Source organism: Armigeres subalbatus, chromosome 2, assembly GCF_024139115.2.
Source record: "Armigeres subalbatus isolate Guangzhou_Male chromosome 2, GZ_Asu_2, whole genome shotgun sequence".
Taxonomy (NCBI): domain Eukaryota; kingdom Metazoa; phylum Arthropoda; class Insecta; order Diptera; family Culicidae; genus Armigeres; species Armigeres subalbatus.
The window spans coordinates 19,264,191-19,289,059 of record NC_085140.1 but is presented as its reverse complement, the minus strand read 5'-3'; the positions used below and the strand labels follow the sequence as shown (position 1 = coordinate 19,289,059).

Below are 24,869 nucleotides of genomic sequence, written 5' to 3'. Positions count from 1 at the left end.
CATAGTAATTAATTTCCACTCCGGGTGGCTTAATACCCGGCATATAGGCAATTAACTTTGAATGTACTGATCTCGAGTGGCGATCTCTCTTCGCTTGTGTGGTCGGGTCGGGATCTGACGACCAAACTGGCACAACCTCACACAACCCTACTTCATTGAGCGCCGTTGCTGATGAAGCAAGTGTGTAGGAGCCGGACAATACTAAATACTCATCCTACTTGGTTGACATGTGTACAAAAATACATTTGAGAGAGTTAGTTCTGAAAATGTATTGCGAGAGATCGGCTGGTACCTGGTGCTGGGAATTTGGTTTCATCAGTACCCGCTAAGCTGCGGTGGACGACGGAGGTCCTTCGTAGCTTAGTAGGGAAAGCACCTGTCATGCGAACTGGGGTCGTGGGATCAAACCCCACCGAAGGGGCGGTTACCCTCCAATACCTTTTCCGAACTAAATCTATCACATGTTGTACATACAATCAAGTTTCAGACATTTCAGACTCTTTTTTCTCATTTACAGATGTATCGTCTTGATTGGGATGACAGTTCGAGTGACTCTGACTGTGAAGCCTGGCACAACAAAAAACGCCGATCCAAGCGGTCCAGCTCTAAAAACTGTAAGCAGGTGGGCAGATACTCAACGAATGGCAGAGGCTTAATGTTTCGGGACGCTATGGATGAGTGAGTGGCTTTGCAATCTCATAAATACTTCTAGCTCTAATTGATCATTGATTACTACCGTGTCTCGCAGATACTTTTCGCTATTTTACGTCATTTCTATCCAATAATCTTATTCTTAAAGTCGAAACGAATCAAATCAAAACTGTCAACGAAACAAATACATAACAGCACTTACCAATTTACCGACTGCGCCATTGTTGTGGTCTTTCGAGCACTTAAGCAAATATAATATACTTTTGTATCCATTTCAATTTATTTTTTATTTATTTGTTTTTTTCAACACGTTCACTCGCACATCCGCTATCAACAATATCTATCTTCAAACTGAGCTTCTTTAACTGACTCACACAGACTCTATTCTCGTCTTTTTTCTCTTTCATTTTAACGCTCACCTTTCTACTTTTTTGACATTACTCTCATTGTGCATGGACTTAACCACGAGCGACTTCTTTTTTCACGATTCTTCTTCTTTTTGCTCGAAAAAATGACATCCGCTGCGGGCCAATGAACATTTGAGTGAATTGGGAGCTTTTAGTTCACCGGATGTTCACGTTGATGTTCATTTTTTGTAAACTTTGCCCTCAGATGAGGTTTTCTTCCTACTGAAAATCGACGCGTGACGTCATCGTGGTTTAGTCCATAGGGCTGGAATATATAGATGAGCGAATATAAATCCTCTGTCTCCAAACGAACTGTCAAACGTGTCTCCAAACGAGCATGACATCACGATTTCAATGGAAATGTTAAGGACTGTGACGCCATATGCGTGTGTGCATGGTCAAAAAACCCGACTCAGCCACACTGAAAGAAAACGTAAGCTTTGAAGCGTCTTCAGAACCACTCAGACCATTTTCGTATGACAAAATTTAACGTATGTCTGTCCATCACAAATGAAGAAGCACGTCAGCTCATAACCGGATGATTTTGTTTTGATTATCATGTGCACCTTCATTTGTTCTTCATACTACACGGTGGTAAATAAAAATCAGTCCAAAATGGAATGTAAAATTCTTTGCTCCAGCCCTACCACGAATATCATACGGAATTGGAATTGATTTTAGTTGTTGGACTCTACAACTTGCCGGATAGATGAAAATTGCCACCATTTTTAAACGCTGCTGCGTACGACTGGATGTGAAGTTTTGTTTCTGGGAATATTCGCGTTGAATAAAATTATATCAGGTAAGAATGGCTGATAAAGTGATTTTCTTTGAATTGAATAATTAACATAGTGTAGGGTAGAATACGGCATTGGCAGGGTGCGCCAGTTGTTGGCACCCTCAAGAATATTTGAATTTTCCAGCAAACATACACTATTTATAAACATAATTTTGATCCAATTACACAAATTCAAGTCTAGGCTTTCATTTGAATAAGTTGTTTGTGCAAAAGTAGCAATCTTTGAGGAATTAATCACCGAAACAAATAAGCATCTGCGAAATCCTTGCCATTATTGCATTGCCGAAGAAAGCAGCACACGAATAGCAAACTGTTACTTACTTTTTTGGATCGCCTGTTTCTCCTCTTTATTGTGTATGGCACGACAAATTAAGTATGTAAATCACTTTTTACACTTTATCGACACTTGATTATCACCACAAAGAGCAAATTTATGTAATTTTTGCTCTATGTTTCACTAAATAAAATCAGGACTGTTCGTTTTCTTTGACAGTAGCACACTTCGAAATACAGCGAGAGAATGTGTTTGTGAGCATATCAAACACACGCTAAAAAGATACCACGCACAATTATATGTGATTTGAAAACTACGAACAAAATATCCGGCGTTGGCATTTATTTTAAAATTGTGTTAAAATACAAATGCTTCTATTCAGATTTTTACGTAGACCGTGAATTATATCAAAAGTGATAGCCACACCGCACCACAGTATTTTAACATTATGTGGCTGACAGGACTGACAGGACAAATTCAATCCTTTCCAAGCTCATCAAAAAAATCATAACCATGCCCGTTCCTACATAGCGCATTTCAACCATAATTAATTGCCTACTTTTGGGGAATTATCTATTATTCAACTGTGAAACGTAGTGTATGAATGGGGTGGCTACAGCTGCTGGATAGGACAGTGCTGCCCATTATCTAACATAAGAAGACTCACGAGGTGTTAACTATATTGTTAATATACTATACTAGCAGAACCGACGAACCTCGTTTAACCTAAAATTGAATAATTCTATATTTTTTACATTTGCAATTTATTTAAAAGGTTAAGTATTCTATATTTGCAAATTAGGATTCCATTTTCTAGATTAAAGCAGAATTTTATACTTTATTTGTATAAAAATCCCCTTTTCTAGAAGAGGGAGGGGTCTAAAACCATCATAAGAACCTTCCCCATTCCCAAAAACCTCTACATACAAATGTTCATGCCGATCGGTTCAGTACTTTCCAAGTCTATAAAGGCAGACAGATAAAAATTCATTCTTATATGTATAGATTTGATTCTACGTAGTTTACGTCGAGCGGTCGTGCCTTGTACACAACCCCCATGATTTTTTTTATGAAACAAACATATCATGTAACGACCTTGTTTATTTGAAACTGGTTGATAGACTTTTGATTGCGTGTGTAGACTCTAAGGCATTATTTACATCAAGGGTTTCTTGAATAACCATAGACAAAAGCTGTAAATCTCGGCAGCGAACAAAAATTATATAAGTCTTTAAAATCGTCAAAATTATTCAAATAGGTTGAAAACTGTAAAAGCTATGAAAATTTCAATATCTGGGTACTCGGGAACCCACTTTGCCTTTGGGTTAACTTTGATTTTCAATGTGTTTAAATGCTTTTGCCTATCTGTCATAACATAAAATCTATCTGACATAAAATTAATGTCAAGGCTAAAAATTCATGTTTTGTTTTAAGCCAGTTTTGATAATTAAAAAAAATTGTTCCAGATTTGAGTGAAGCGAGATGAGCGTGCGGCCGATTAATATGAATGAATTTTTCTACTGGAGGATGTAAACAACCACTATTTGGCACCAATACATTTCCAGTTTTCTTGTTCCATGTCTAGTTGCTAAAGAGAGCAAATTCATTGCTGATAATAGAAATTGCTATGCCAATAGAAGAAACGATGACCTGTACTTTAATATTGAATTTACTGAATTTGTGGTAAAAGCTGTTATATTTAGTGAATACCAATCATCAACGGAAGAGCATACAAATGTATACCAGTTGAGTTGTACCTGTGTTTTAGTGTAATTATTCATTATTTTTATATTTCAATTTGGCGAATGTCTTAGACTGCCAAGAATAGGTATTTTCCCCTATATGTTTCAACAGAATGATTCGAAGAGTTCGTGTAGTGCTTCGAGACAGCTTCACGATCGGTAGATCGGGGATCATCACGCCGGCATTACGGATGTCCGCGGAAATATTAGTTAGACTAAAGCGAGGGCTCAATCAATCGAAAATAAAGGTAATTTCTAGTAAATTCCAGTATTTCACTAACAAGTCCTATTGACTTCTATTGGTTACCTTCCAGTGATGACAATTCAAACACGACGAGAATGTGTCACCGTTTCCGTGTGGGGATTGTCAATTCCTTTCCACGACCGCCGCTTCCATTCCCCGGACATCACCGTTGCCGTCTATTGAATTATTAAGAATATAGGCGCAGAAATATATAGATAAAAAATAAATGTTTTTCGAAGTTTTTTTTATTCTCCTGACTAGCTGAAATTCCGATTAGAACCAATTTTCTCTCCACGATTCTTCAAACACCATTCTTTTGTTTTTCACCTTTATCTCAGTCGGTTATCGTTTGTTTTGCCCTTCGTTTCCGAATAAAAAATAACTCGGTTACCATATGACTCTCCTATGAATGCTTGTCATCCACCTTCGAAACAATCGAATGAGCATCATCCAGAAACCGAATGATAATCGTTAAAGGGCAGAGGCAATACGCGTATCAGTCGTTTTAGGGTGGAAGCTTCGGTTCAGTGCACGCTTTCGCTCATCTATAGATTCTACTCTCTATAGGGCTGGGATTTATAATGCACTGTTATATTGCGAAAAGATTGAAAAATTCGAACCGGGGTCCGACGGTCGACTGTCGGAAAGCTGTTCCGCAAACGTCAAATCACTTGTTGCACGGTAAAAATGTTTAGTTTATTTTTTCGGTGTGAATGTTGATTATTAAAATCAACGAGAATATGCTAATATAATAATGCTAATAAAGTTTAATGGTACTTTAAAGGCATTTTGTCATATATTTATATGATTTTGAAACATTTTAGATTTCTCGAATCTTCTTGATATCAAGAAATATCAACACTTTTCGTACAGTGCATGCCATTTTGAAGTTTCCGACGCTCAGTCTGCTTCTTCTTCTTTGCTCCGCAAAATTAGAATTTTTCTCTTTTCTCGCAATAATTGTTTATACAGATTGCGAGTTATTTAAAGTAGTGCTTATAAATCCAAATATTGGAATTTTATTTAATTTTAATATTTTCATCTCAATCCTACAGTAATGAGCTTCTTACCTAGTAAAGATTTTTTTTCAAGTCGCGGTCTGTTCTGCAGCGTCTGTTTGTAACCTTAATCTGGTGAAAGAGTTGGTTTTAAAAATAGATTGTGAGAGTTGGGCTATGTCATAGTGTTGGAAATTCGATCTCATCAGTAGCCTTCTGAACTGCGGAGGACGACGAAGTTCCTTCGTATCTTAGCAGGGAAAGCACCTGTCAAGCGTACTGGTTTCGTGGGATAAAACCCCACCGAAGGAAGTGGTTACCCTCTAATACATTTTTCGAACTCAATCTGTCACATGTAGTGAAATTGCCCACATCGAGTTTCAGACACAGTGGAAAATATCTCCATGACGACTTATCGCATTATCTAATTTACATTTTTTGAGGAAGAGTGTCGTTTTTCTCAAAATACGGCAAGGCATCTGTGCTGCCTATGATCGCACATTTGTAACAATTGCATTTTTGCCGATTTTGAGATAAGCTCATGAGTCATCTACGGCCTTTGAAAGCGTTTCAGACGGGAATAAAGGATGTTGTCATATTATATCATTTTGATTTAATTCATTCATATCTTTATTTTACCACAGATAACAGATATTGAGGCTGGCATCCGAAACGTGTGTAAACATCGGCAACCATTAATTCAAATGTATTTTAAATTGTAACCGAGTTTAGCAATCGATTGGAGATGGCGCAAGGATCATAGTTATTGAAAACGCAGCCCGAATGCGGCTGTCAAATCCATTGGCTGCGTTCGACGGTTGTTAACCAGCTGCGTCCGTATGTACTGCCGCAATCAGTTGAGTAGATGGTAGTAGTGGGTCAACGTATATCAATTCAAAAGTTTACACAGGATTTTCAATAAAATTTGTTCTAGCTTAAATATCTGTTATCTGTGATTTTACTTTCTTCGATTTTGTTTAATTTTTTTTTAATTCATTGCAGCACAGCAGCTCCACGTCTGTATCGTCATCTAGAGCAGACCGTAAGTAAACATTTATAAGAATTTAAAATAGCATAGCATAGCCTAACTGACCGCACACCGTCCTGGGTTGGCGGCGATAGAGACGTTAGATGCGCCAGAAAACCAACCTGGGACTTGACATGTTTTTCATTCAACGACCTCTTTGTTCAACACCTGGCCAGGTCCTTACGATCAGTGGGAATATGGGTAGGAAATGTTGGTTAGATACCTACTTAAGAAGATGCGGAGAACCCTGCCCCACTTTGCCCCTAAATGTGCAGTTAATGTCAAAATGCTTATTTTTGAACCGAAAATCGTCAATAACCTAGTCAATATTGAAAATATAAAGAAACTGTCTTCGAAAGGTTCATGTTTTTTATCGCGACGGATATCTTTGTAGAACATTTGAAAAATCGTGAAAAACCTGATTTTTGATGATCGTTCATAGATAGAAATAAAGTTTATATAACAAAATTTTTCGTAGAAACTTTGGAGGAAAGAGAATTTTCATTTCACTTTTAGGGGGATCGATAAAAAAAATCCAAAATATGGAGCTTAACATATTGAAACATTTCTCCGAAGTCACTTAGCCCTAAAATCAACTTTTCAAGGTCAAAATATTTTCGATCACGGATTCCTGGGTTAGGAAGCACTGTGGAGTAGTTTCAGTCGCACTTGCTAAACTAAAAACATCACTGTACGCTGTGTCGAAAATAAGCATCCAATCATTTTAATTATGTATCATGACGTAATAATATCATATAGGGGGTGGGTTCTAGCGGTTGACCTATTTATATACATAAAAATGAATTTCTTTCTGTCTGAACCTTATAGACTGCGAAACTACTGAACCGATCGGCGTGAAATTTTGTATGCAGAGGTTTTTGGGGCCGGGGAAGGTTCTTGAGATGGTTCGAGACCCATCTCTCCTTAGAAAAGGGGGCTCCCATACAAATTTAACATCAAATTTTTCATAACTCGAGAATTAATCAGAGAATAAATCAATTTTAGGCGAAACGTGCGGTAAAACGCGCGGCTACAAAGCAAGACATTGATCTTATGGAACGCAAATAGTGACGTCACTAATTGCGTTGCATAAGATCAGCAGGGAGAGTGAAAGAGACAACTAGTGGCACGCAGCGCTGATCTGCGTCACCTTAGGAAAGTCTAGCTCCTTGGAGTTCAATTCCGGTGCCGGTCTAGACAATTTTCGGATTGGAAATTGTCTCGACTTCCCTGGGCATAAAAGTATCATCGTGTTAGCCTCATGATATACGAATGCAAAAATGGTAGCTAAAAACGTAGCATTATGCTACGTTTCGACAGGGGAAGTGAATTGAACAACTCAGTTGAATTCAATTGACTTGCCAAAAGTTGAACATGTTCAACTTTTTTTTCGTTCAAGTGAATTACCCAAGCAGCACACATGTTGTACATAGATCACAGTAGCTTATGTTTGACCCGATTTAGTCATAATTAGGTTGCTATAACCAGTTTCATTAGACTTGTGCTGCCTGGGTAAATTAAGGTGTTTACACGTTCAATTCGCGTTCGATTCAAGCGACTTGCTCAATTCACTTGCCTTGTCTAAACGTAGTCGAAATACGTATCTGTCAAAGATACAATAGAGTAGTGGAATTAAATAGAATAGTACAAACTACGTATGACAAGTGAATACATTCCACTAAAAGTTAAAAAAAAAATTATCCCATCGTTTTTTTTTCAGTCCATTGGGATTGGTTACCAACAAGGCATAACTGGCATGAAGGCTCAATTCAACTACCATAGCTCAAATCTGTCGGAAATGATGTCCGGTGAAAAAATGTAAGTAGCTTTCCAGTCTCATAGGCATGGCTGTTGTAATGTTTCCAAAAGCGCATTTGCACAAGATTCCACGCGGCGTTCCACATTCGAAAGGAATAACCGCCGCAATGTTATCTCCTCATAAGAATCGCGGTGCGTCGTTTCCTCTAGGGAGCGCCGCGTGTACTTTGGTCAAATGCGTTAATAGTTACAGCTATTTCTCCTTACCTATTATACAGAGTGTATGTAATTAAGAGGTGCGACATGTGCCGCATTTGAAAGGTCTCCTGCTCGTTTGGAACACGATTGTGTATGGGAATGACAGATGAATTCTTTTTCAATTCTGACAGTGTCGCCACTCTTATTTACATTCACTCTGCTATTATAAATAACATACAAAGCCGGTGAAAGTAACAATTTGTAGCATCAAATTATTAAATAATCTATGTAAAATAATAATAATAATTAAATAAAATAATTAAATACCCTATATCAAATAAAATAATGATAAATAATTTACAATAATTTTAATTTTATTCTGTTTTGTTTAATCCTATACTGTTTTCATTTTTTCAATCTGCAGATTATTCTGGGAATCCGAGCCACGGAACAAGGTGAGTAAAAATGTAGGCACAAATTGAAAATTTTATTTGGCACATTTTCCTAAAACTAAACTTAAAATGAATAACGTGTTAATTAGTACTACTTGATCTAGTTTAGTAAAAAATGAGAACACACCTAGCAACGAATAAGATTATGGCGTTTTAATAAACAGTCAGACAGATAAATATGAATGAATTATTGGCAGTGGCTGATTTTCTACTCGCCGCAGCCACATCCAGGCGCTATAGTATATGCACAAAATAGCCAGCAAGAGTTAACCGCCAGAAATTTGTATGGCGAAAGACATCTAACGCTGGTTTTCTCAAAATTAGGAACTTTTCATGAAAAACTATTTGGTATCGGTAATGAGGGATGGTGTCCGCTACTACGCCTACCAAATATTTTTTTCAATGAATTATTGGCAGTGGCTGATTTTCTACCCGCCGCAGCCAAATCCAGGCGCTATAGTATATGCACAAAATAGCCAGCAAGAGTTAACCGCCAGAAATTTGTATGGCGAAAGACATCTAACGCTGGTTTTCTCAAAATTAGGAACTTTTCATGAAAAACTATTTGGTACCGGTTATGAGGGATGGTATCCGCTATTACGCCTACCAAGTATTTTTTCGATTAAAGTGCTTAATTTTGAGAAATCGAACCTTAGATGCCTTTCGCCATACTGATTTCAGAAAGTTAACTCCTAGTGTGCCGCTGTAAGCACGCTCAAAGCAGTCGATTCATTTTGAGAAATCGAACCTTAGATGCCTTTCGCCATACTGATTTCAGGAAGTTAACTCCTAGTGTGCCGCTGTAAGCACGCTCAAAGCAGTCGATTCATTATCATGAATGTCATTTAATCATATTGTAGCAAAAAAAATCGCACGTTGCACGTTTTAGAAATCTAATGAATCGCCTGCTTTGAGCGTAATTACAGCGGCACACTAGGAGTTAACTTTCTGAAATCAGTATGGCGAAAGGCATCTAAGGTTCGATTTCTCGAAATTAAGCACCTTCATCGAAAAAATATTTGGTAGGCGTAGTAGCGGACACCTTCCTACATAACCGGTACCAAATAGTTTTTCATGAAAAGTTTCTATTTTCGAGAAAACCCGCGTTAGATGCCTTTCACCATACAAATTTCTGGCGGTTAACTCATGCTGGCTATTTTGCGCATATACTATAGCGCCTGGATGTGGTTGCGGCGAGTAGAAAATCAGCTACTGCCAATAATTCATTCTGAAACCTTCTTGCCATCCCATTCCAGAAATAACGGCATAGCTTGCTGAATTCGTGCTCAAATATCTGGACAAATATTTGAAAAAAAAAGCATAAGAGGCAGTTTTTCGCCTCTCTCTCTCTTATATATTATTTATATATACATATATATTAGACCTCTTCATGTTTTCAAAAAGTATCAAAAATCCAACCGGTCAGCCCAGAATCATAATTCTAATTATTCTGTCAAATTTTCAGCTAATTCTGATAAAATTTCGAGGTGGCTCAAGTAAATTGAGTGGTTTCCGCTGTTTCAATTTTGAAAGAATCTGAAAAGATATATAAACGCCGGAAATCACCGCAACAACCTCTAAACGTATGCTTTTAGTGTGCTTTACAAGTCTTGTGAACATTGCGATTCGTTCCGTTCACGTTTTGACCATTTTAAAGTGATTTTTAAGCTTTGAGGTGCCTAAAAACAACTTGTCTTTCAAAAGTCGTTGTTCTACAAAATTCTTGAATATACTACAAATCATTGCTAATTTATTATATTATTATTACTATTTTTTCCCTAGACATTTGAGTAATCCAATTGCTAGTGTACGATTTACCGTTAAATTCAGTTAAATCAGAAGCTGAACATTTGTAATCCTCTGTCTACGGTTTCTGCAGAAAGACCTCAAAGTCAACCAATGAAATTTCCGGTAGATTCGATTCCCTCTAGGGGTGTGAGCTACCCACCCGATAATTCTGCATAAATTTGTATAAATTTAACATAAATTTGGTAAATTTGTTGAGAAAATTTAAAATAATTTCCCATGAAACAACATACAAAAGCTTTCCTGTGTAAATTGCAAAGATTTTTTTATGAAAACTCTAAGAATTTGGGTGGGAAATGCAAACAACATAATATGTTGATTAACGCTTCGACTGGACTGACAGGAGATTCTTCCGTATAATTAATCTTCAGAGCAATTTGTTTCACACGGCTCTTTATTTGGGAGATTATAAAATTCCTGTATAGAATAGGAGTTTGCGATAGCGATGGGATATACATTTTAGATTTCATTGTAATATAGATGATAGGTATAGCATAAGTAGCAATAGGTTCATAGTATATTTTTATAATTTAGGATTGTTTAGAATAAGGTAATTCGCACTTACGTTCACTTCCCCTAGTGTAATTCCCGAAGGGTCTTAGAAATTCCGGCGTAGTAGATATTGATTGGCAGCTGTAAGCATTGCTTATTTAGTTTCTAAGCTAATTTTGTAGTTCACACTATCTTACCGGTTCTGATTCGGTTTCAGAAAAAAATAGGTTAGATGCATTCTTCAACGTTAAGTTATACGGTAGTTTAGGCAGTAATTATAAGAAAATCAGTTAATTTTAGTCTGTGGTTTTAGGTACACATTTGTGACGAATTTAAACTACCTGTTATAATTAAATTTACTTAGAATAATAATTAGATTTCTAGGCTCTTCAATTTGGTGTCAGCGACAGGGGATCCCGTAGCGTAGTTGGCTACACGTTCGCCTCATAAGCGAATGGTCATGGGTTCGATTCCCAGCCCCTCCACCAAACCCTTGTCAGTCACCAGAAGCGCAGTCCGTACGGAGGCATTTTGGGGAACGCGCCTCACCAACACGGCTGCCTGATGACCACTGACAAAACTGTTCTTCTCGGAGGCATTCCTCCAACGTTCTTCAATTAATGGCAGCCGAACAAAGCAACGATCACTGGATTCACCACATGGACAAATGAACACAATGGACTCACGATGATATTGACTGGCAACGATAATAACAACGAATTATGGACATCTAAAAATAGATTCTGTGTTGACTCTGTATTTCAGAGTATCACAGTAGATCACGGCACATTAGCGGTTAAGAACACAGAGTGCCTACCAAATAAATATACGAAAAAAAACCCAGATTAATCCACCTAGCAGTGATGGAGCCTTTCTCGTGAGTTATAAAAATAGTATTTTAGCCATAACTTTTGAGCCCATAATCCGATATAACCGGATTCCGCGTTGAATGCAACTTGTTGCGAGCAAATCGGTTAACGATAAGTGCCTAAAAAATGAGAGAGAAATTTTCACGTGCTTGTTTTTGGTATAAAAAAATTGGATTTTGGCCATAACTTCTGAGCCCATAGTCCGATCTGGCCAATTTTCAATAGGAAACAATGGGACAGCACTATGCGTCGAATGCAACTTGTTGCGAGCAAATCGGTAAAGGATAAGTGCCTGAAAATGAGTGACAGTTTTGCGCACACACACACATACATACATACACACAGACATCACCTCAATTCGTCGATCGGTATATAACACTATGGGTCTCCGGGCCTCCTATAAAAAGTTCATTTTCGGAGCGAACATATACCCGAATAGAAAATACAATCCAGTTTTCCGCGAGCAGTAATGGCCGCCAGCTTGCTTGCAGTTCAGTCTCTGATTTGACGTGTCTGGAGGTCAAATGCACCCACCGCTCCGAGCATTCTGACCAATGTAGCATATAAGAAGGTGCTGATTCAGTGAATTCAAGCCTTCTTATATACCACATTGATCAAAATGCTCGAATGGTGGGTGCAGTTGACCTCCAGAAATGTCAAATCAGAGACTAACCCGCAGGCAAGCTGGCGGCCATAACCGCTCGCGGAAAACTGGATAGAATTATTTATTTATGAACAACCAATTCTATTGTTCGTCTATTGTACCAATTAATTTTCCTTATTATTGTTCCAATAAACATACAATAAAATCTAATGACAGAAAAATGTTGACAATAGAATTACAATAAATTCTATTGTAATTGCAAAAAATTGTTCGAGAAATAAACGATTTTTTTATTGTTACGGTAACTAACAACCCCTATTTTCTATTGTAAAACTTCCATTTACAATAGGATTTATGGTGGAAAACAATATTCTTAATTGTTATTCTATTGTGAGCAACAATAGAGTTTGTTTTAATTACATTTAAATTTATCGTATTGTTACAATAATTTGTATTGTAATTCTTGGACATATTGTCCGGCTCCTACACACTCCTCAGCAACGGCGCTCAATGAAGTAGGGTTGTGTGAGGTTGTGCCAGTTTGGTCGTCAGATCCCGACCCGACCACACAAGCGAAGAGAGATCGCACCTGTCATGCGAACTGGGGTCGTGGGATCAAACCCCACCGAAGGGGCGGTTACCCTCCAATACCTTTTCCGAACTAAATTTATCACATGTTGTACATATGCATAATCAAGTTTCAGACATAGTAATTAATTTCCACTCCGGGTGGCTTAATACCCGGCATATAAGCAATTAACTTTGAATGTACTGATCTCGAGTGGCGATCGTTCTTCGCTTGTGTGGTCGGGTCGGGATCTGACGACCAAACTGGCACAACCTCACACAACCCTACTTCATTGAGCGCCGTTGCTGATGAAGCAAGTGTGTAGGAGCCGGACAATACTAAATACTCATCCTACTTGGTTGACATGTGTACAAAAATACATTTGAGAGAGTTAGTTCTGAAAATGTATTGCGAGAGATCGGCTGGTACCTGGTGCTGGGAATTTGGTTTCATCAGTACCCGCTAAGCTGCGGTGGACGACGGAGGTCCTTCGTAGCTTAGTAGGGAAAGCACCTGTCATGCGAACTGGGGTCGTGGGATCAAACCCCACCGAAGCACAGTGGGACGGATTGAAAAAAAGACGGTCAAAAGTACAAATATGGCCTAAAATGAGAACAAATGGGTTTATTATACTTACTGTGATGAAATTTTATCATTTTCAACTACATTCATAACGATTGTTGTGATTGTTGCATTCAGTACATATACATACATTTTCATGTATTTTACGTCATTTTCAAATGCCTCGGAAAAAGCCTGCGGGCCCTGGCAGGCCCTAAATTTGGTTTAGTTTGAAAATATATAATGTAAAGTAGTAGCCATGCGATTTTCAGCGCTGGGTAATGATGGGTAAATTGTTTTCTGACCACATGAAAACACCACGAAATGAGTAAATTTGGAAATAAGCCCAAGTTCAACTCTATAAGCCAAGAGTGAATATTTCATGAATTTGTGATATAATGTATGCAATTGATAGTTGATTATGTTATCTTTGAAGATGTATTGAGTTTGAAATGATTGAATAACAAATTTGAAAAATATTGCAAAGATATCATACTTCATATTTATATATTATCAATGGTGTTAAAAACAATTTTCATGCCAACTTTAAAGGTAACCCAATGGGCACAATATCGTCAAATTGACTCAACCAAAGTAATTTACAATGTTTTATAACCTGTATAATGCGAGAAAAATATTAAAAAAATAGAATACATCATTTTGAAAAATGACCTTTTGACCGTCTTTCTAAGGATTCGTCCCTCTGTGCGAAGGGGCGGTTACCCTCCAATACCTTTTCCGAACTAAATCTATCACATGTTGTACATATGCATAATCAAGTTTCAGACATTTCAGACTCTTTTTTCTCATTTACAGATGTATCGTCGCGATTGGGATGACAGTTCGAGTGACTCTGACTGTGAAGCCTGGCACAACAAAAAACGCCGATCCAAGCGGTCCAGCTCTAAAAACTGTAAGCAGGTGGGCAGATACTCAACGGATGGCAGAGGCTTAATGTTTCGGGACGCTATGGATGAGTGAGTGGCTTTGCAATCTCATAAATACTTCTAGCTCTAATTGATCATTGATTACTACCGTGTCTCGCAGATACTTTTCGCTATTTTACGTCATTTCTATCCAATAATCTTATTCTTAAAGTCGAAACGAATCAAATCAAAACTGTCAACAAAACAAATACATAACAGCACTTACCAATTTACCGACTGCGCCATTGTTGTGGTCTTTCGAGCACTTAAGCAAATATAATATACTTTTGTATCCATTTCAATTTATTTTTTATTTATTTGTTTTTTTCAACACGTTCACTCGCACATCCGCTATCAACAATATCTATCTTCAAACTGAGCTTCTTTAACTGACTCACACAGACTCTATTCTCGTCTTTTTTCTCTTTCATTTTAACGCTCACCTTTCTACTTTTTTGACATTACTCTCATTGTGCATAGGGCTGAGTATAGATAGTGGAATATATAGATGAGCGAATATAAATCCTCTGTCTCCAAACGAACTGTCAAACGTGTCTCCAAACGAGCATGACATCACGATTTCAATGGAAATGTTAAGGACTGTGACGCCATATGCGTGTGTGCATGGTCAAAAAAACCGACTCAGCCATACGCTTTCGCTCATCTATAGATTCTACACTGAGAGCAGCTTTAAAGTTAAAATTACTATATTGTAGGGTTAAATTAAATACACAACGCCACTAGATTTGTGCAGACTGCGAACCATGTTTATGTCGAACACAAAATGTATTAATTTTTACTATGGCTTCAAAATCTAATACAGCAATCAAAATTACTATGCTTCATAGTTATATTGACAAATCAGTATTCAGTTTAACTATTTGACGCATTCATCATAAAGAGGAGATTGAAGTTATTTTAATTATAATTTCAGGTTATATTCATGATGCATTGTAATGAAAGAAAAATAACACAATACGACATTTTTTATTATCATTGTTCTGTTTGTTCCCTTAAATATTATTAATGAAGAAATAAACTTTGACTAGTGGCGAAAGTTTGTTGCATTGAACACGAACACACCAGATCCCATAATCGAAGGAGTTCTCCAGTTATTTTTGGTGTCGGCGGAAATCGGTGAGTTTTTGCGGCAGCAGCTGTAGGGGCAATTCAACCGGCACCAACGCCGGTTCCTATTTTGTTGATCACATTTTTTTCATTTCGATGCTGGATAGACGATGCCGATGCACTTTGAGGACGACCAAACCATTCTTTGTCGTCGATGAGCCGAACGAAGAAATCTGATAGAAACGAAAAAATTGTGTTATTTGATCTGCATTAAACACATTAAACTGTAAATAATACTTACCATAGTATCCATTCCAGAGTATTCGCGGAATAATTACTTAAGAAATCAACTGAACAAGGATTTACTCAGCGTCGCTCTTATTTCCAAATATCGCTAATGCCTTGCTACACAGTATGGCGGCTTCGAAGTTGATCTGATAATGATTTGTTTTGCAAATTTTCATCACTACAGTTTGTTGTTATTTTAACCGCGCGTGTGGTAAAATTTAAAACTATGTTGTAATTTCAAAAACATACTCGTTTATACTAACAACATAGTGAAATAGTTATTTCAAGAGCTTATCCATAGTAAACATTACTTCAACATTGTTCTCAGTATACTCTCTATACACTGAGAGCAGGTTTGAAGTTGAAATTACTATATTGTAGGTTTAAATTAAAAACACAACGCCACTAGATTTGTGCAGACTACATGTTGCGTTTGTATTAAACTTAATAAGCGTTTATTTTTACTATGGCCTAAAAGCAAACCAGAGCAGTCAAAATTATCATGGTTATGATTGTTTTAACTACAATCCAGTATTAAAATTTACTATGCGATGCATTTAAAATAAAAATAAATTTGCTGTTGATATACCTAATTAAAAATAGTATGTATTTTGGAAATTTAATGAAAATGGAGCTCATTTATTTTTCGTTGTTTATTTTTCTAAATTTGTATATTATTACACAAATGTATTGAGTAAATTATATTGCACTCTCGTTTCCACTTGCATATAATTATGCAACTTGTCTCGATTAAAAACAACAGGATAAACTCCGATAACACCATTCTCCAACCGCAACATCTCGATGGGAATAACGAACCTCCAGCGAGAGCTTCCATCGTGACAGAAATCAACGCAGAATCTAGAGAAAGCTAATGTTCTCGTCAGCATTCTGGTGTTTTACCGGGAACGGAGCACTCTGCATCGCTAAGCAATTAATATGAAATATCAGGACATTTTCAGTCTGCAACGAGCTGTCACATAAAAAATAAACACATCAAAACCCATGATCGTAGGGAGGGCACGGTGTCAGTAGAATTCGGTGAGATTTAGCAACAGCAGCTATGGCACTTCCATCGGAACTAACATCGGTTTCTATGTCGGCGGTCATTTTGTCAGAGTCACTTTAAAGACGACCGAAAAAATCTTTGTCTTGAACCGAACGAAGTAATCTGTATGATGAATAAAGCAAAGAAATTGTGTTTTTTAATCGACGCTTATTTAACTGTAATTAATACTTACCATAACGCCCATAGTAAATGCGAAATCACGGCTCAAGAAATACGCAATGTAATTTATTTCCACCGCTAATGTGTCTTCACACAGTATGGCGGCTGTGATTGAATCGCAAATTTTCGTCACTACGGATCGTTTTTATTTTAACCGTACGCATGGTGAAATTAACAACTGTGTTGTAATTTCGAAAACATACTCGTTTATACTAACAACATAGTGAAATAGTTATTTAAAGAGCTTATCCATAGTTAATATTACTTCAACATTGTTCTCAGTGTAGGGCTGGGATTTATAATGCACTGTTATAATTGTTTATACAGATTGCGAGTTATTTAAAGTAGTGCTTATAAATCCAAATATTGGAATTTTATTTAATTTTAATATTTTCATCTCAATCCTACAGTAATGAGCTTCTTACCTAGTAAAGATTTTTTTTCAAGTCGCGGTCTGTTCTGCAGCGTCTGTTTGTAACCTTAATCTGGTGAAAGAGTTGGTTTTAAAAATAGATTGTGAGAGTTGGGCTATGTCATAGTGTTGGAAATTCGATCTCATCAGTAGCCTTCTGAACTGCGGAGGACGATGGATGTCCTTCGTACCTTAGTAGGGAAAGCACCTATCTAGCGTACTGGTTTCGTGGGATCAAACCCCACCGAAGGAAGTGGTTACCCTCTAATACATTTTTCGAATTAAATCTTTCACATGTAGTGAAATTGCCCACATCGAGTTTCAGACACAGTGGAAAATATCTCCATGACGACTTATCGCATTATCTAATTTACATTTTTTGAGGAAGAGTGTCGTTTTTCTCAAAATACGGCAAGGCATCTGTGCTGCCTATGATCGCACATTTGTAACATTTGCATTTTTGCCGATTTTGAGATAAGCTCATGAGTCATCTACGGCCTTTGAAAGCGTTTCAGACGGGAATAGAGGATGTTGTCATATTATATCATTTTGATTTAATTCATTCATATCTTTATTTTACGTGATTTTACTTTCTTCGATTTTGTTTAATTTTTTTTTTAATTCATTGCAGCACAGCAGCTCCACGTCTGTATCGTCATCTAGAGCAGACCGTAAGTAAACATTTATAAGAATTTAAAATAGCATAGCATAGCCTAACTGACCGCACACCGTCCTGGGTTGGCGGCGATAGAGACGTTAGATGCGCCAGAAAACCAACCTGGGACTTGACATGTTTTTCATTCAACGACCTCTTTGTTCAACACCTGGCCAGGTCCTTACGATCAGTGGGAATATGGGTAGGAAATGTTGGTTAGATACCTACTTAAGAAGATGCGGAGAACCCTGCCCCACTTTGCCCCTAAATGTGCAGTTAATGTCAAAATGCTTATTTTTGAACCGAAAATCGTCAATAACTTCGTCAATATTGAAAATATAAAGAAACTGTCTTCGAAAGGTTCATGTTTTTTATCGCGACGGATATCTTTGTAGAACATTTGAAAAATCGTGAAAAACCTGATTTTTGATGATCGTTCATAGATAGAAATAAAGTTTATATAACAAAATTTTTCGTAGAAACTTTGGAGGAAAGAGAATTTTCATTTCACTTTTAGGGGGATCGATAAAAAAAATCCAAAATATGGAGCTTAACATACCGAAACATTTCTCCGAAGTCACTTAGCCCTAAAATCAACTTTTCAAGGTCAAAATATTTTCGATCACGGATTCCTGGGTTAGGAAGCACTGTGGAGTAGTTTCAGTCGCACTTGCTAAACTAAAAACCCAGATTAATCCACCTAGCGGTGATGGTGCCTTTCTCGTTGGTTCAAAAGGTTTGGAAAAATTTCAAATAACACCAATATGTGGATTGGTCTTATTTTTCATATTTTGTTTATATGCATAAAAAAATTCTCGCCAAACGCAATTTGTTGCAAACAAATCGGATGAGCATAAGAGCAAAAAATGGCATTTTATTTTGTAGTTTTAAAATTAATATTTTCGCCATAGCTTTTGACCCAATTGTACGATCCGGCCAAGTTTCTATAAGAAACAATGGGACAAGATTCTGCGTCGAATGCAATCTGTTACGAGCGACCTGAGAAGCACACTATTGCACATCAATCACAGTAACTTATATATGACCGGATTCAATCACAATATGGTTACTGCAACCAGATTTGTTGAACTTGTGTTGCTTGGGGAATAGATAAAGTCTAAGTGCTAAAAAAGTGAGCTAGACTTTTTTGAACTCTTTTTCACAATAAATAGTAATTTTACCATAACTTCTAAGCCCATAGTCCGATCTGGCCAATTTTCAATAGGAAACAACAGGACAGGATTCTACGTCGAATGCAACTTGTTGTGAGCAAATCGGTTAAGGATAAGTGCCCGAAAAATGAGTGACATTTTTTACGCGATTTTTTCGTATGAATTTGTATTTTGGCCATAACTTTTGATCCCAGAGTCCGATCTGGCCAATTTCAAATAGAAAACAATGAGACAGGATTCTGCGTCGAATGCAACTTGTTGCAAGTAAATCGGTTGAGGGTAAGTGCCCGAAAAATGAGTGACATTTTTTACGCGATTTTTTCGTATGAATTTGTATTTTGGCCATAACTTTCGATCCCATTGTCCGATATGGCCAATTTCAAATAGGCATTAATGGGACAGGATTCTGCGTCGAATGCAATTTGTTGCAAGCAAATCGGTTAAGGATAAGTGCCCGAAAAATGAGTGACATTTTTTACGCGATTTTTTCGTATGAATTTGTATTTTGACCATAACTTTCGATCCCATAGTCCGATCTGGCCAATTTCAAATAGAAAATAATGGGACAGGATTCTGCGTCGAATGCAACTTGTTGCGAGCAAATCGGTTAAGGATAAGTGCCCGAAAAATGAGTGACATTTTTTACGCGATTTTTTCGTATGAATTTGTATTTTGGCCATAACTTTCGATCCCATAGTCCGATCTGGCCAATTTCAAATAGGAAACAATGGGACAAGATTCTGCGTCGAATACAACTTGTTGCGAGCAAATCGGTTGAGAATAAGTGCCCGAAAAATGAGTGACATTTTTCACGCGATTTTTTCGTATGAATTTGTATTTTGGCCATAACTTTCGATCCCATAGTCCGATCTGGCCAATTTCAAATAGGAAACAATGGGACAGGATTCTGCGTCGAATGCAACTTGTTGCGAGCAAATCGGAGGAGGGTAAGGGCCCGAAAAATGAGTGACATTGTTTGAGTAGTTTTGCACACACACACACACACACACACACACACACACACACACACACACACACACACACACACACACCCACACACACACACACACACACACACACACACACACACACACACACACACACACACACACATCACCTCAATTCGTCGAACTAAGTCGATTGGTATATAACACTATGGGTCTCCGGGCTTTTTATAAAAAGTTTGCTTTTGCAGCGATCATATAAATACTTAGTATACGAGAAAGGCAAAAACATCACTGTACGCTGTGTCGAAAATAAGCATCCAATCATTTTAATTATGTATCATGACGTAATAATATCATATAGGGGGTGGGTTCTAGCGTTTGACCTATTTATATACATAAAAATGAATTTCTTTCTGTCTGAACCTTATAGACTGCGAAACTACTGAACCGATCGGCGTGAAATTTTGTATGCAGAGGTTTTTAAGGCCGGGGAAGGTTTTTGAGATGGTTCGAGACCCATCTCTCCTTAGAAAAGGGGGCTCCCATACAAATTTAACATCAAATTTTTCATAACTCGAGAATTAATCAGAGAATAAATCAATTTTAGGCGAAACGTGCGGTAAGACGCGCGGCTACAAAGCAAGACATTGATCTAATGGAACGCAAATAGTGACGTCACTATTTGCGTTGCATAAGATCAGCAGGAGAGTGAAAGAGACAACTAGTGGCACGCAGCGCTGATCTGCGTCACCTTAGTAAAGTCTAGCTCCTTGGAGTTCGATTCCCGGTGCCGGTCTAGACAATTTTCGGATTGGAAATTGTCTCGACTTCCCTGGGCATAAAAGTATCATCGTGTTAGCCTCATGATATACGAATGCAAAAATGGTAGCTAAAAACGTAGCATTATGCTACGTTTCGACAGGGGAAGTGAATTGAACAACTCAGTTGAATTCAATTGACTTGCCAAAAGTTGAACATGTTCAACTTTCTTTTCGTTCAAGTGAATTAAATTAAGGTGTTTACACGTTCAATTCGCGTTCGATTCAAGCGACTTGCTCAATTCACTTGCCCTCACTCATGCAAATGATCTATCGATTATCATAATACTGCCTTTTGGAAATTTGCCACAAGTTATAAGATTGAAATTCAAAAGGATACATTATGAAAAAAAAATTCATGATCAATACAAACCATAACATTTTCTTAAGGCACATTTATGAAATCACAATGATGCATTATGAATGTTGTATGCTGGACTTTAATCAATCCATAACTCCACCTTATGATTTGCAACAGTAGTATTTGGCAGCCATAATCACGCCTTATGAAATTCTTAATTCCTATAAAGCATCTTAATTAATTCATAATGCAGGTTTATGATTTCAATATTGCAATTTTTCATATATTATTCAGTTCATAATGTGACATTATAAATTTTTAATTTGAGTTTAATGAAAAAAATTTTCAACTGTGTGAACATGTGCTTCATTTGAAAAGATAATTTTGCAGCTTTTTGGTTCATACATATGCATAATTCATGTAGTTTCAAGTTCGCTTCTCGGTTGTATCGAGGACATCGAGGGGAAAACAAAAAATAAGTGGTGTCAAACGTGTTCCAAAGTTCCTTCGAATCGTTGATTGCATGTTTATAAGTTACTTCTTCGTCGAATTGAAACTGATTCCATGCACGTATTGGTACACGTATTATTTTTCCATTGAACACTTATGATTTCACTTGACACTTGAGAACACTTAAGTTTCGCTTCAGAACCCCTCAATGTTGAAGTCAACCGAACGACTCGAAAAGATTTACAAAATGAGCGAACATGATTCTCTTAACTGAAACGCGTCACTTCCAATCAGAGTAACATTAAAATTATCATAGTCATTGAAATGTTTTTCATAAGATACATTATGATTTTTTTCAAATTGGCTTTGCACTAAATACCAATAGGTGTCTTATGAAATTCTTTATGTGCAACGAATGAACGACCTATGTCCCAACAATGAAATCTGAAGAGCTCAAGATAAAAATCATGAGGGACTTATGTTTCAATAATTTTCACCAATCTCCTAGATTCATAATTTTTGCCTTATGTATTTCGTATGTTCAGTTGCCTGAGTGTTGTCTAAACGTAGTCGAAATACGTATCTGACAAAGATACAATAGAGTAGTGGAATTAAATAGAATAGTACAAACTACGTATGACAAGTGAATACATTCCACTGAAAGTTAAAAAAAAAATTATCCCGTCGTTTTTTTTTTCAGTCCATTGGGATTGGTTACCAACAAGGCATAACTGGCATGAAGGCTCAATTCAACTACCATAGCTCAAATCTGTCGGAAATGATGTCCGGTGAAAAAATGTAAGTAGCTTTCCAGTCTCATAGGCATGGCTGTTGTAATGTTTCCAAAAGCGCATTTGCACAAGATTCCACGCGGCGTTCCACATTCGAAAGGAATAACCGCCGCAATGTTATCTCCTCATAAGAATCGCGGTGCGTCGTTTCCTCTAGGGAGCGCCGCGTGTACTTTTGGTCAAATGCGTTAATAGTTACAGCTATTTCTCCTTACCTATTATACAGAGTGTATTTGACAGGTCTCCTGCTCGTTTGGAACACGATTGTGTATGGGAATGACAGATGAATTCTTTTTCAATTCTGACAGTGTCGCCACTCTTATTTACATTCACTCTGCTATTATAAATAACATACAAAGCCGGTGAAAGTAACAATTTGTAGCATCAAATTATTAAATTATCTATGTAAAATAATAATAATAATTAAATACCCTATATCAAATAAAATAATGATAAATAATTTACAATAATTTTAATTTTATTCTGTTTTGTTTAATCCTATACTGTTTTCATTCTTTCAATCTGCAGATTATTCTGGGAATCCGAGCCACGGAACAAGGTGAGTAAAAATGTAGGCACAAATTGAAAATTTTATTTGGCACATTTTCCTAAAACTAAACTTAAAATGAATAACGTGTTAATTAGTACTACTTGATCTAGTTAAGTAATAAATGAGAACACACCTAGCAACGAATAAGATTATGGTGTTTTAATAAACAGTCAGACAGATAAATATGAATTATCATGAATGTCATTTAATCATATTGTAGCAAAAAAAATCGCACGTTGCACGTTTTAGAAATCTAATTCTGAAACCTTCTTGCCATCCCATTCCAGAAATAACGGCATAGCTTGCTGAATTCGTGCTCAAATATCTGGACAAATATTTGAAAAAAAAAGCATAAGAGGCAGTTTTTCGCCTCTCTCTCTCTTATATATTATTTATATATACATATATATTAGACCTCTTCATGTTTTCAAAAAGTATCAAAAATCCAACCGGTCAGCCCAAAATCATAATTCTAATTATTCTGTCAAATTTTCAGCTAATTCTGATAAAATTTCGAGGTGGCTCAAGTAAATTGAGTGTTTTCCGCTGTTTTCAATTTTGAAAGGATCTGAAAAAATATATAAACGCCGGAAATCACTGCAACAACCTCTAAACGTATGCTTTTAGTGTGCTTTACAAGTCTTGTGAACATTGCGATTCGTTCCGTTCACGTTTTGACCATTTTAAAGTGATTTTTAAGCTTTGAAGTGCCTAAAAACAACTTGTCTTTCAAAAGTCGTTGTTCTACAAAATTCTTGAATATACTACAAATCATTGCTAATTTATTATATTATTATTACTATTTTTTCCCTAGACATTTGAGTAATCCAATTGCTAGTGTACGATTTACCGTTAAATTCAGTTAAATCAGAAGCTGAACATTTGTAATCCTCTGTCTACGGTTTCTGCAGAAAGACCTCAAAGTCAACCAATGAAATTTCCGGTAGATTCGATTCCCTCTAGGGGTGTGAGCTACCCACCCGATAATTCTGCATAAATTTGGATAAATTTAACATAAATTTGGTAAATTTGTTGAGAAAATTTAAAATAATTTCCCATGAAACAACATACAAAAGCTTTCCTGTGTAAATTGCAAAGATTTTTTTATGAAAACTCTAAGAATTTTGGTAGGAAATGCAAACAACATAATATGTTGATTAACGCTTCGACTGGACTGACAGGAGATTCTTCCGTATAATTAATCTTCAGAGCAATTTGTTTCACACGGCTCTTTATTTGGGAGATTATAAAATTCCTGTATAGAATAGGAGTTTGCGATAGCGATGGGATATACATTTTAGATTTCATTGTAATATAGATGATATGCAATATTAGAATGCGTGTTATTATGCCTGAGGAGAAAGTATAGATTTGCAAAAATATGTATTTTCTCTGACAGCCAAGCGGTACTTAAGTCGCTTAATAACTACACTTGTAACTCAAAGCTAGTGTGGGAATGCATTCTGGCTTTGAAAAACTTATCCATACGCAATCGAGTCTACCTATATTGGATCCCAGGACATACGGGTCTAGAGGGAAACGAGATTGCTGATGAGCTAGCCAGGAATGGATCTAATGAAAGGTTCATTGGCCCTGAGCCCTTCTGCGGGATCTCAGACTGCTCTGTAAAATGGAACTGAACAAATATATGGTCAGTCAAATCACATCAAACTGGAATGCACTTCCCCATACGAGCCAATCCAAAAGGCTCGTAACGATTAACCCCAAGAACACCCAACAACTATTCGGTCTCAACATAAGGGATCTCAACATCTACACCGGTCTAATAACTGGACACTGCCCCTGCAGATAC

At 37.0% G+C, this 24,869-nt stretch overlaps 2 protein-coding genes across 2 annotated transcripts in view; one reads left to right on the top strand and one right to left on the bottom strand.

Moving 5' to 3' along the window:
- Window positions 1-24,869, top strand: part of LOC134218077 (uncharacterized) — a 241,164-nt gene that overhangs the window by 165,167 nt on the left and 51,128 nt on the right. Inside the window, exons 2-9 of the mRNA XM_062696942.1 lie at window positions 518-678; window positions 6,118-6,157; window positions 7,863-7,960; window positions 8,523-8,553; window positions 14,267-14,427; window positions 18,004-18,043; window positions 22,416-22,513; window positions 23,035-23,065. Coding sequence (XP_062552926.1) covers window positions 518-678; window positions 6,118-6,157; window positions 7,863-7,960; window positions 8,523-8,553; window positions 14,267-14,427; window positions 18,004-18,043; window positions 22,416-22,513; window positions 23,035-23,065 — 660 coding nt within the window. The remainder of the gene's footprint in view (window positions 1-517; window positions 679-6,117; window positions 6,158-7,862; window positions 7,961-8,522; window positions 8,554-14,266; window positions 14,428-18,003; window positions 18,044-22,415; window positions 22,514-23,034; window positions 23,066-24,869) is intronic.
- The window catches only part of LOC134218078 (uncharacterized), a 74,689-nt gene that overhangs the window by 21,355 nt on the left and 28,465 nt on the right, over window positions 1-24,869 (bottom strand). The gene's annotated exons all lie outside the window — the stretch shown is intronic.